The 13,138-nt window shown below is 45.8% G+C and overlaps 1 protein-coding gene across 2 annotated transcripts in view; it reads left to right on the top strand.

The window, feature by feature from the left end:
- The window catches only part of Ak4 (adenylate kinase 4), a 51,457-nt gene extending 38,578 nt beyond the window's left edge, over positions 1-12,879 (top strand). For both annotated transcript variants that reach the window (XM_051164780.1, XM_051164789.1), the window contains exons 3-5: positions 8,593-8,765; positions 11,578-11,696; positions 12,224-12,879. In XM_051164780.1, coding sequence (XP_051020737.1) covers positions 8,593-8,765; positions 11,578-11,696; positions 12,224-12,338 — 407 coding nt within the window. In that variant the 3' untranslated portion in view covers positions 12,339-12,879. The remainder of the gene's footprint in view (positions 1-8,592; positions 8,766-11,577; positions 11,697-12,223) is intronic.
- Positions 12,880-13,138: the final 259 nt, after the last annotated feature.

Raw genomic sequence — 13,138 nt, forward strand, 5'->3', positions numbered from 1 at the left:
GCATATGAGTATAAAATAGGTATAGAAGGCTTACGAGCTTGTTCATCAAGCTAAAATGCTTGACACCAAGGCTAACTACTTGAGTTTGACCCTTTGGACTTAATAGTGGGGAACAGAACTAAAGTCCTTTCAAGTTGTCCTTTGGCCACCACAGGTACCCATTTCTACCCCCTCTACCCTAAACAAACAAACAAACAAAGTAATATACAATTCTAAAATAGGCACACAGACAAATACTTGCTGGTAATCATTCATTCGTTCGTTCGTTCATTCATTCATTCATTCATTCATGACACAGTATCTATATAGCTTGACATGCTTGGAGCTTTTTATACCAGGCCATCCTTTTGCCTCTGCCTCCTGAGTGCTAGGATTAAAATACACAGCATTTTTATGTTTCTTACAAGAAACCTTTGTGTATGTGGTAAAAACAAAACAAAAAAACCCCTGCTGTTTGCTGGATATGGTGGCACACTTGGCAAGAGGGTCAGTTCTGTGCCAGCCTTAGATATATGAAAGAAATGGTCTTTCTCTCCCCTTCCCTGTTTTGATACAGGGTCTCCTGTAGCTTAGGTTGGCCTTAAACTCACTATATAGCTGAGGGTGACAGAATTTCAGACCTATTAATCCTACATATGACATCTGCCTGCGGTGTCTCAGGGGCTGGCCTGCAGCATAAGTGGTCTGGGCAGTGCAGAGAGTGCAAGGCTTCAGTGAGCTCATAGCCATCTTTGATTCCTTACGTACTTGATTTTGAAATCAGAAACTTTTTTTCTGTTGCCAGATTTTTTTGCAACCCCACAACCTATGGGTCTAGACTCACACTTTAAGAAGCCGGAGTTGTATTTTGTTGTGAACAGTACCTGCTCACTGGTTCTTTTCTAGAGAGATGTCTGTTTTTCTATATCTACTTTCGCTCCCAGAAGTCAGGCTGTTTGACTGTATGGCCTTGCTGTGCGTGCTTGCTTTCTGGGAGAGTGATCTCAGGCCTGAGACATCCCAGCGAGCCCGCCCACCCACCTGGCCCTTAGAAGGAGGTGCATGTGCCAAAACTGAGGGCTTCACCCTGCGCTTGCAGAGTCGTTTTTAGCCGATTAGACTGACTTTGACCTCGTGCCCTCTGTACTTTCCTTTGAGGAGTGCAGTTCCCCACTGGGCAGCAGCTGTCTATTGAGAATGAACAATATATTCTGTCTCATCACATCCTGTAGCTAGTGGCCAGAGTGTTTTCCTCTTGTCTTTGTGTGTGTGATTCTGGGTGCTTGATAGATCAGTTTAGGTGACTGAGAGAGTCTATGAGTGATTCCATGTATTTAGAAGACTGTTCTGCCTGGTTTGTTTTGGTTTACTTTATTTTTTGGTTTTTCGAGACATGGTTTCTCTGTGCAGCCTTGGCTGTCCTGGACTCACTTTGTAGACCAGGCTGGCCTCAAACTCACAGAGATTCACCTGCCTCTGCCTTCCAGAGTGCTGGGATTACACATGTGCACCACTGCACCCAGTGTGTGCTGCATATGACATCAGTATAGTATGTAGCTGGTTCTGTACTTGACTGGTGACAGTTGAGGAGAAAGGAAAAGTGCCTTAAGGAGGGAGGGATTATGGCTGGTGAGCGGGCTTCATTGGTGAAAGTGCTTACCACTCAAAGCCTGATGACCTCAGTGTAATGCCTACAATCCATAATGGACAGAGGGCTGATTCAGAAGCGTTGCCCTCTGACTTCCACAGGTGCTACAGCACATGGTGTAAGCACAGAACACACATGCCCACACACAGTGAATAAAAGAGCACACTTAGTCTCTCTGACCACAGCAGGGGTGGGAGACGCCAGCCTGTCAGATGAGGTGGCACCCATGTTCAGGCACTATGAAAAACAGCAGGCTTATGTTTAGAATATGTCACCATGGTGAGGAGGCACTGCAGGCTTGTAGAAGCAGGAAGCTGCCTGGTCACTTTCATCCACACACATGGATGACACATCTGTCAAAGTCTGTCCCTGGTGACATATACATTTCTTCCAGCAAGGTCCATAACCACCCCAAATAACTTCCACATGGGGATCAAGGGTTCAAGTACATGAGCCTTTGGGGAACCTTTTGTATGCAAATCCCAGTGACCAGATATTGCTTGTTGGGGTTGGTTGATTTCCATGGTTATTTTTATAGCCAGGTAGCCATGACACTGTCACCAAGTGGGTACATCTTTTAGTTTGTATATTAAAATTGATAATATACTTTAGGGGTGGTTTTAGTCAAGACAAGGTTTCTCTGTGTAGCCCTGGCTGTCCTAGAACTCACTCTGTAGACAAGACTGGTCTTGAATTCAGAGACCTGCCTGTCTCTGCCTCCTGAGTGCTGGGATTAAATGTGTGGTCAGATAATTTTTTCCAAGTCCTTGATTCTACTTTGTTGTTGTAGTATTTGTTTTTCAAGACAAGGTTTCTCTGTGTAGCCTGTGCTAACCTGGGACTCATCTGTAGACCAGACTGGCCTCGAACTCATAGAGACCTGCTTGCCTCTGTCTCCCAAGTACTGGATTAAAGGTGTGTGCCACCATTGTCCAGTTACTTTTTTTTTTGAGTTCTTAAATTTATTTTCTAAGTTTGTGTTTAAGTGTATGACATGTGTGAACCTGTGCTTGAGGCCAGCATAGCGCTTTGGATCCCTGAGAATTGGAGTTGTGGATGGTTCTATGCCATCTACTGTAGGCACTAGGAACTGAACTCTGGTCTTCTTAGGAAGACCATCAGGTACTCTCAACTGTGGAACCATCTCTTTGGTCTCCAAGATTCTACTTTTTTTGGAAGGGGTATCCCCCTCCCCCCAAGACAAGGTTTCTTTGTGTAGTTTTGGCTATCCTGGAACTCACTCTGTAGACCAAGCTGGCCTTGAAATTTAAAAAAAAAAAAAAAGACCCATTTGCCTCTGCCTCCCAAGTGCTAGGATTACAGACATGCGCCACCATGCCCGGCTAAAAAATTTTTTAAATGCAGGTGTGCTTTAGCAATTCAACAGGGGTCTGTGCATTTCCTGTGTCCTGTCATACACCTGACATGCACAACCTGTGACCACTCATTTAGGAGCCCACAAAGTAAGAAAATGATGACGTCTTCACACCCAAGTTAGCTGTTAGGAGAACCCACATCCCTGAGAACTAGTGTCTTCAGAACTATGGGTTAAGTGGCCAGACCACCAGGCCACTTTGCTTGCTTGACTAATACAGTCTGGTGTACAGGACACCCATGCTGAGGGGACTGGAATGGGGCTGAAGCAGCCTGGTCTGAGACTTCTGAATTTCGTCTCACTAATCTTGTGCTGTCTTGAGCAAGCCAAGCTACTTTTGAGTTATTTTCTCTCATTCATAACAGGCACGGAACTTTCTTGTTTGTTTTGGGTTTTTCTGTTTGTTTGTTTGTTTGTTTGTTTTGTTTTGTTGACGTATGGTGCAACAGGCCTGGCTGTCCTGAACTCCCTTTGTAGACCAAAAGATCCGCTTTCAGGAGTGCTGGGATTAAAGGTGTGTACCACCACGCTGGACCTACAACAGGGAACGCTTAAGGGGTTCTGAACATATGGTTAAGTGGCATGTGTTATGGTTATTAATATCAATATTACTCATGTGTGGGTGTGTGGATTTTTCTCTCTCGGAGTTCTTGAGACCAACTCGTAGCCCAGGCTGGCCTTTGATTCCCCAATGTAGCCAAGGATGGACTCTTGATCTTCTTTTACCTCCTGGGTGTTAGTATTACAGGGCCATCACCATGTCTGGTTCATTCTTATGTTGGAATCGCATGTGATCGTGTTTATTTGCATATTTGGTTTCTCAGCCCCCTGCCCCCCAAATGTAGCCAGACACAGGTGGCTGTGTTCACAGCTGGATTGTCAGTGTTAAGTACTTTATTTACATGGTAAAGGCTCAGAATGTCATGTCCTTTAACCAGTGGCTGAGCCCTCAGGGAATGCTTGCCCAGCTATTTTCCTTCGTGCAGAAATGAATGGGCCTGTGGTGAAATCATTTGTCCCTTTGTCTTGATACAGTGAGACCAGTTTTTCCCCCAACTTGTCTGTGCACAGAGAACAAAGAGTGCCCTTAAACAGAGGAGCCTTTACACAGGGGTTTGCAGATGGTAGCTCCTGCCTCTTCCCTTAGTGGGAGAGAGGGTACAGTATTGGAACCAGTGGTTTAAGAACTAACATTTGGCTCAGTGGTTAAGAGTAGAGGACCTGCACCCACATGACAGTGCACATCTGTAACACCAGGGTATCCAAGACCTCCATGTACCAGCCATAGATGGGATACATATAAATGGAAGTAAAGACCAAGGATTTGGTTATATTGGAAAAACTCTTCCTGGAAGATTTCAGATCTCAGGAGACCTCAGTGTAGATACTCTTTTAAGAAGTCACCTTATTTGACAAGGTCATTTTGAACACATAGACTTGGTCTTTTTTGTGTTTTGAAACAGGGTCTCATAAACAGGCTAGCTTCTTGCCATGCAGCTCTGGTCCTGCTCCCATGGGCTGGTTAGGAAACAACACACACCTAGGCTATCAGAGGAAAGGGGAATCTCAGCCTAGTAATTGCCTCCCTCAGATTGGCCTGTGGGCATGTCTGTGTGGGCAGTTCTTAGGTTTTGATTGATGTAGGGGAGAGCCCAGCCTGCTGTCCCATCCTTGGGCAAGTGTCCCTTGGAAGTGTAAGACAGCTGAACGTGGGCCTGAGCAAGCCAGTAAGAGCATCTGTGCTTCCTGCCTCTGGGACTGCCTGAGTTCCTGCCCTGACTTCCCTCAATGATGAACTCTTACGTGAACATGTAAGCCAAATAACAAACCTTTCTATCCTACACTGCTTTAAAAAGTGAACCAGGATCTTCCCCTTCCTCTCCCCCTCCCCTTCCCCCATGTCCTGGGAACATAGCTTTCTCTAGCTCACAGTTTTTGAGTTTTGAAAGCCTTTTTCCCTCTGGATCATTTTTGTCAGTTCATCACTTCATCAGTCATTTTCTGCTAACTCATATCTGAATGATTCAGGTTCTAGAGCAGTGGCTCTCAGCCTCCCTAACGCCTCATGTTGTGGTGACCCCCCCAGCCATAAAGCCTGTTGCTACATCACAACTAATTTTGCTGCTGTTAGGAATTATAATGTGAGTATCTGGTATGAGACTCCCAAAGGGGTTGTGACCCACAGGTTGAGAACCGCTGTCCCAGGGTATCTCTGTGCATCCCTGGACACTGCAGTGAGCAAGGGCCGAAGGTTCTAACGCACCTGGAGGGAATGAATATAGAGCCTGCAGCTTTTTTGCTGACTTAGCGAACATATGACTTACTCTTTTCACGGCTAATAAGGATGAGATGAGCTAGATTCCGGAGGGCAGAAACCACTCAGGTAGACACGGATTAGTCACATAAGAGGCAGAGAACAGTGACTCTGAGGAGCAGGGTTAGGGGTCACTGTAATTCCTTGTCCTCTGCTGCTAGGAGCCTTGGCTGGCGTGAAGAGCTTGTACTCCCTCACTAGGTAAGGCTGGGAGGATGCCACCTGCCCCCAGCCATCGCTGGTCCCTGTGGCGCATGACCAGGAACAGCATCTTCAGTTTATAATGGACGCCCATGGTTGGGATGGTCAGAAGCAGTTGTAGGTGGGCAACAGCTTTTCACAAGGTGCCAACCTGGTGGCTCCCTTGCAGAACTTGCCTTGCAGGACCGCGGTTACTCCCACCAGGCGGAGGGCCTGAGCCTGTGGCAGTAGACCCTGGCTCTGCACCTCCTGTGAGTGTTCGCTAAGCTAGCAAAGCATCTGGACCCTGCTTCCATTGCCCTCCTCTGCCCCTGCCTGTTGCCACGGCATGCCACTCTGCCTGTCCTCCGCAGGCTTGCAAGGTTGGGAGGGCCAGGTACCAACGCCCACTGACTGAAAGGAACTCATTCACTTTTCACCATAGCTCACAAACCCCTGGGGACCCAAGCAGCAGACCTGTTAGAGCTGTGTGGCTAATGACGCCGCGTGGTAGATTCAGAGACGGTCCTGCTTTCTAGTTTGGGTGAAGGGATGACCAGTGGAGATAGGTGTAAAAGGGTGAGGTGGACAATTCCTACAAACTGTGAAGCCACACTCAAGGGAGAGAGGGCTTCCTTTCTACTTTGCGTACAGTGGGCAGCTAGTGTACGGCCACCCTGTTCCTTAGGACACTCATTTGCAAGTAAGTCTCTCTCTCTCTCCCTCCATGTTACCATGTCTAAAACTGGGCCTTAATCTGTAGCCACACTGGCCTGAGACACTCACTGTAGCCCTTCTTCTGCCTCAACTCCTCCCACATGTTGATTACAGGGCCAACTTCCGCGCCCAGTTATAATTCTTCTCTGTTCACAGAAAAGTTGTAAATGCTGCCACCTGTTGACCAAGTGTGCAGGTGCATCCCGTCCACTTGCAGCATCCCTGCCCAGGTGGCATCTCCTGTGTTCTGGGCACTAGAAATGGGCACTTCTTAGTGCTCGGGTGGCGGGGGGGGGGGGGCTGTCAGCAGCCTAGTTAAGTGGGACAAGTTCCACACTCGCATGGCAGTCTCCATGGGTGACCCGCCGTGATGAGTAGTGGCCAGTCAGGTCCATGTTTCCTGCCTGTCTCCTCTGCCTTGCTCCTTCCCTGTCTCCCAGTCCCTTGTACGGGTATGCAGAAGCATATGCAAGCACTGAGTTTGAACTTGGAGTCTTCAATCTTCCCTCTTGCTGAGTTTGCACTCTCCAAAATGGCTACTCTTACTTAAGTATGTGTTTTTTTTTTTTTTTCCTGTCACATATTTTCATGGGTCATATTTTAACCTGGAATTTATATGAGGATTTTTTTCTTTCCATGAGCTGATAAATAATTCATTCATTGTTCTAGGAACTGCAGTCTCATTCAGTTCCAAGGGTAGATCTCTGAAGGGAACTTGGATCAGTAGATACCAAATGCTACTGTATATATCAGAAAAGCAAAATGCCTACATTTCTTTTACCCTCACCCTTCCCATCTATATGAATATATGAATGAGTATCTCATTCATATATACGTTCTTGATTGATAGGTCTTTATACAGTGCTCCTCTGTCAGCATCGTCATTAAAAACAAACAAATAAACAAACAAACAACAACATGTGCTCCCAGTGATTAAAGGGCCAGGCTCACACACTTTCCCTGGCAGTGTTTTTGGCAGCCTATGGTGTTAGGATTATACCAGAGTGACTTGGTATTGTGCTCAGACTAGCTTGAGACAGGGATATAGATCAGTCTGAAGAATTTGCCACCTATCACCCTTGGAATCTTAAGACCTTGGTCTACGCTCTGTCTAGGCCTGAACCCTAAAGCTGTGGCTAAGAATCGTATTTTAAAAATTTTGAAAATAGTTAAGTGGCACTGTCCACTTTTCAAAGCCTCACGTTCAAAGTGTCTGCCTATTCTCGAGGACCTATGCCAGCACCCCCAATATCTGTGGAGGCTCAGCTATGTCCAGGGCTCTAGGGCACCGCACCACCATTGTTTCTGTAATGATGAGATGTGAACTAACAGGCAAGCCAGCCTCCCCTGTCCACGTCAGCTTCTGTAACTGAGTCTCCTCCTACTGCCTTATTATGAAGAAAAAAATGGCAGTTCCTACAAGCCCAGATTTGTACTTTGTTATCTTTCTACATTTAGAAAACTGGACAGACATGTGATTTTTACAACAACCAAATAGTTTCCAAAGGGCTTAGTTAATTTTGAAATCAGGCTCAAGGTGTAACCCTGACCTGCCTAGAACTTGCTATGTAGACTAAGCTAGCCTCAAACACAGGTCCGTCTTCCTCAGTTCTGGGATTAATGATGTATGCCACCACATTCCGTCAGGCTTACATATTTTAGGTAAACCTTTCTTTCTCTGTTTGAGACAGGGTCTCACTTATTCCCTAAGGTGACCTGAAAGTCACAGCTCTCCTGACATAGCCTCTCAAATACTGGAATCTTGGGCATTTGCTACTTTCCTCCTGGCATATTTTAAGTGTACTGTTTGGAATTCTTAGGTTACATGGTACATGCATAGGTAAAGGTGCCTGTTGATTCTAGATTTCAAGGCCTAAGGTAACCTAACACTGAAGAGACTCTGTGCTCCTTTCTTTAGCAGAAGAGGAAATGGAGAAAGCGTGGCCTGCCCAACAGCACAAGAAAGTAGTTCAGACAAATTTTAGCTCAAGCTGGGTTAGTGGCTTTTCAGTTCAGTGCAGTATGTTTTGATCATGTGACTCCTTAAACTAAGCATAGATCTGGCCTATAAAACAGCATATATACAGAGGCAGTTACAGAGTCATAGTCAACTCCTTTTGGACTATGTAGATTTTATTATTCCTGGACTTGCAATTGATTTATTTTAAAGATTTATTTATTATGTATACAATAATCTGCCTGCCTGTGCACCTGCAGCCTACACTCCAGAGGAGGGTACCAGATCTCCTTACAGATGGTTGTGAGCCACCATGTGGTTGCTGGGAATTAAACTGAGGACCTTTGGAAGAGCAGCGAGTGCTCTTAACCTCTGAGCCATCTCTCCAGCCCACACTTGATTTTGTTTGTTTGTTTGTCTAGGGTTCCCGAGGACCTTAGTGCAGGCAGAAGCCCTGGACAGAATCTGTGATGTGGACCTAGTGGTCAGTTTGAATATTCCTTTTGAGACACTTAAAGATCGTCTGAGCCGGCGATGGATTCACCCGTCCAGTGGAAGGGTCTATAACCTGGACTTCAACCCACCTCAAGTGCTGGTAAGATGCACAGAGTGCTACCTAGAGGGCATATGTGTACTGTGGGGCTGTGGAGGGTGGCATAGAAAAAGTTTAAATCTGGCAGTAGTCAAGGAGAGAGAACTAGGATTGAACAGCCTGGTGACCTGGGAAAGTGGAGCTCTCCTCGTTGTTTCATTAAACTGTTGATGATGATCATTGGCTGACGATTGAGACAAGGCCTTGATGAGCTCTTTTTTAAAGTGACATGGCAATGTACATTCAAAAAGGACTAAAAGTTATAAATTTTGTTTAGTTGACTTGTTGAGGATGGCTTGAGCAAGTGAAAAAGATGTGATTTTTGGCAGTGTTTATAGTGGCCAAAAAGCAAATAAAAAGAAATGGTCATCTATAAGACTTAAAATACACTGGACGATATCTGCATGATCTTACATTACAGAATTGGTTTAAAAAAAAAAAAAGAATAGGGGCTGGAGAGATGGCTCAGTGGTTAAGAACATTGCCTGCTCTTCTAAAAGACCTGGGTTCAATTCCCAGCACCCACATAGCACCTCACAACTGTCTGTAACTCCAAGATCTCACATTCTCACACCAACGCACACAAATTAAAGTTAAATAAAATGCTTTAAAAAAAAAAAAAAAAAAAGAATAAATATAGTAGTTTCTCTGCCCTACAGTGCTGGGGATCAAAATCTATGGGCCTTGTGTATAGTCATCAAAAATACTACCATTGAGGCACAGCTCCACCCCACTCATTCCTTTTAGGTAGCGCAGACTGAGTCTAGCTCACCGTTCTATATCCTCGAACTCCCAAATGCCTGAGAGATTATGGGTGTGCACCCCATGCCTGGTCCAGATTAGTTAAGTTCTGACTCCCTGATAATGGCTGTTTGAACTAATGCACAAGCTCAGTCTGTTTCTGCTGGACTGGAATAGGTGGTGTGGTATCTTTCTGGGTAAATCTTTTTAAGGAAAGAGCCTTGAATGTAGATGGAAGCTGTAATTACATTGCAGGAAGTTACTTTTTTTAAAATTTGCTTATTTATTGTATATGAGTGCTTAATCTGCAGAAGAGGGTATCAGATCACATTATAGTTGGTTGTGAGCCACCATGCGGTTGCTGGGAATTGAACTCAGGACCTTTGGAAGAGTAGGCGGCACTCTTAACCACTGAGCCATTTCTCCAGCCCAGGAAGTTACTTTTTAAAGGTGGTGTCACCACTATTGGTTGCCGTGGTGCCAATAGTGTTCTTAATGATGTCAATTCATTTGTGGCAAGTCTCCTTTTTCGTTTTTTTTTTTTTTTTTTTTCTCCTAACTAGTTGATTTGTTCATTTCATAGTCTCATTTTGTTAACCAGCCTGGTCCTAGCCTTCTGAGTGGCTGGGTAAACAGGAGTGTGCCACTGACATGTAACCTAAGATACCGTAGATAGAAGTTTGAAATACAGACAGGAGAACAGAAGCCTGTATCTCAGAAGCTGACCAATTCTTATAATACCCAAAACGCTTTATCTACTGGCATGTTACTTTGCAAAGGCCAACTCTCCTCGAAAGAGCACTTGATTGCAATGCTGTTTCCAGCGGTAGCCATGGAAGTGTAGAGTCAGCTGCACCAACCACTGTTGTCTTCCCAGGAGAGAGCAAGGCTGGTGGCCCAGTGTCATTCTGCCATTCCTGGAGCAGTGCAGTGTTCGCTGATGCTCCAAAGATGAGTTCTAAGCATTGTGGCCGACAGATCAGGCATGGCCTCTCCTCGCCTGTGATAACGCACCATCAGTGTGAATCCCAAGGTCCCCCAGCTGCAGCAGGATGTCAGTGGTCTTGGTCAGTTTTAATGGTCCGTCTGAGTTGCCCAAGCCTATTCCTCCCCAGTCTGCCTTTGCCAGATACACTTCTGCAGCTTAAAAGCAGCTGTGGGCCCGGGAGCAGAATTCTGATGCTGCTGCTGTGCTGTGTGCAGGCAACTATGCTTTCTGGAGGATTGAAAGTGTGGAAAAGGAAATTTGTTTATGTAGCCCTGGCTATGTAGATCAGGTTGGCCTTGAACTTATAGACCCACCTGCCTCTGCTGGCATTATAAGTATGTGCAACCATTTCCACTAAAATTTTTATGTATTTAAATTTTTCATTTTGTAGAATGTTTGTCTCTGATGGTCCTGGGCGTTTGTCATGTCTCTTGACTACTCCATAGCAGTTTGAAGGTTGGCAGAGATGGTATTGAGCCATTTAAAAAAAAAAAAAATTTTTTTTTGGAGCCGGGCGTGGTGGCGCACACCTTTAATCCCAGCACTCGGGAGGCAGAGGCAGGCGGATCGCTGTGAGTTCGAGGCCAGCCTGGTCTACAAAGTGAGTCCAGGATGGCCAAGGCTACACAGAGAAACTCTGTCTCGAAAAACCAAAAACCAACCAAACAAACAAACAAAAAAATTTTGTTCTTTTATTACAGTTATTTGTATCATGTACATTTGGATGTGTACATGTGTGGGTGCCATGGCACAGGTGTGGAGGACTAAGGTTAATTTATAAAGCTCAATTCCCAGCACCCACATGGCAGCTCACAACTGTTTGTAACCCCAGTTCCAGAGGATCTGACACCCCCATACAGACACATGTACCGGCAAAACACCAATGCACATTAAATAAATAAATCTATCACTTAGTAGTAGTAGTGGGGTGTGTTTAAATGTGTGAACAGTTAAGATTTAATGCCTTCCTCAGGACATGAGTTCAGCTCAAGGAAGCCCAGGGCTGTTGGCTGTGTGGTTTGAACAAGGAAGACCTTGGCCATGCCCAGTGGTTGGGCGTGTTAACTGGCTTCTCTGGTATTTCAGGGGATTGATGACATCACTGGCGAGCCACTGGTCCAACAGGAAGATGATAAACCTGAAGCAGTTGCTGCCAGGCTAAGGCGGTATAAGGATGCCGCAAAACCAGTCATCGAACTTTACAAGTGAGTGTGTTGTCTCGGTGTATTCCTAACAAGGACCTATTAGATGATCGTAGGGCCTGGTGGGGAGGGCACCGGGCTGGCCCAGGTAATGTTTCTTCCAGCTAAGTCTAAAGGCGCAAACCTCCCAGAGGTGAATGAAGTGGTAGTGGAATGGTATATATGAGATACATATTTACTTTGGAACTATTAGAGCAAGGACTTAAACCTGGTTAATCCATTTGTAAAATTGTCTAGACTTCTTTCCTTTTGAGGTGGTGGGGTGGTGTCAGGTGGGGGTTCATGCATGCTACGCAGTTGTTCCACCTCTCGCTCCGGCCCTTAACACCCCCAGCCCCCGTTTTCCTATTTAATTGGCTCAGATATTTTGACATTATTTTTGTGTAAATAGGTGACTCAGACAGACCAGACCTGACTGGAAAACTATAAACAGAGCAGGGGATGGTGCCCACTTTAACCCTGGATCTTAAAAGGCCTGTCTTGATGTGATGCTAAGCGACCTAATGGTGTTTATTTGGATTGCATTTCAGGAGCCGTGGCGTGCTCCATCAGTTTTCTGGGACGGAGACTAACAGAATCTGGCCTTACGTTTACACACTTTTCTCAAACAAGATCACACCTATTCAATCCAAAGAAGCGTACTGAGCCTGCATTGGACGAGCCAAGAAGACCATTTGTTTGCTCAGTCGTGTGCAGTCTTGGTGCCCTGGCCAAATTAGAAGCTAGCTGAGATAGCGTGCAGCATCTTTTCTAGGTTAAGTGATGAAGAAATGGGGAAAATCTAGTGGGTAGAAAAGATTCACGAAGAAGGAACCCTCCTGCCTTTTGATGAGAAGGGGTAGCCCTGCAGGTGCAAGCACCCTTCACGGGAAAGCAAGTAGTACACACTGGATTTCTACCAGTGTGGAGCCTACACTCTAGCTGGGTTGACAGCCACGTGCTACCAGGGCCTCTTTGCATGCAATAGTGGCCTCTCTGGTGCATCTCACCTTCCACAGGCTGTTAAACCACAGCACTGTAAGCCTGAGAACTTGAAGGCCCGTGGTCCTGGCTTGTCCACTGCCACACCCTCTGATGACAATTGAATTGACACTAATTGCACTCAGTGGCTGCTTCTTCTCCCCAGTGACTGTTTCTCCCTCGGATCTCAGACATCTTAGATTCTATTGGCTGTATCGTCTCTCATCTGCTTACCCCTCCCCCCCACAGGCTATTTAGTGACATGATAGTTTCTGCATTTACCTCTCTAACGTCCTCTGTTTTACAAACCAGAACTAGACGATTGGGTTCAGTCCCTGAGTTCCCTGGGCACTGAGCCCAGCGGGAGGCTTACTTTGTTAAACAGCTACTCTGACTGTCTGGAGCCCACTCTGCACCTTTTATTGTTTTAAGAAAGATGCCCCCAAAGTCTTCAGGAATTCTTGGGGGGGGGGAAGGAAATGCTC

Source organism: Acomys russatus, chromosome 2 (assembly GCF_903995435.1).
Source record: "Acomys russatus chromosome 2, mAcoRus1.1, whole genome shotgun sequence".
Taxonomy (NCBI): Eukaryota; Metazoa; Chordata; class Mammalia; order Rodentia; family Muridae; genus Acomys; species Acomys russatus.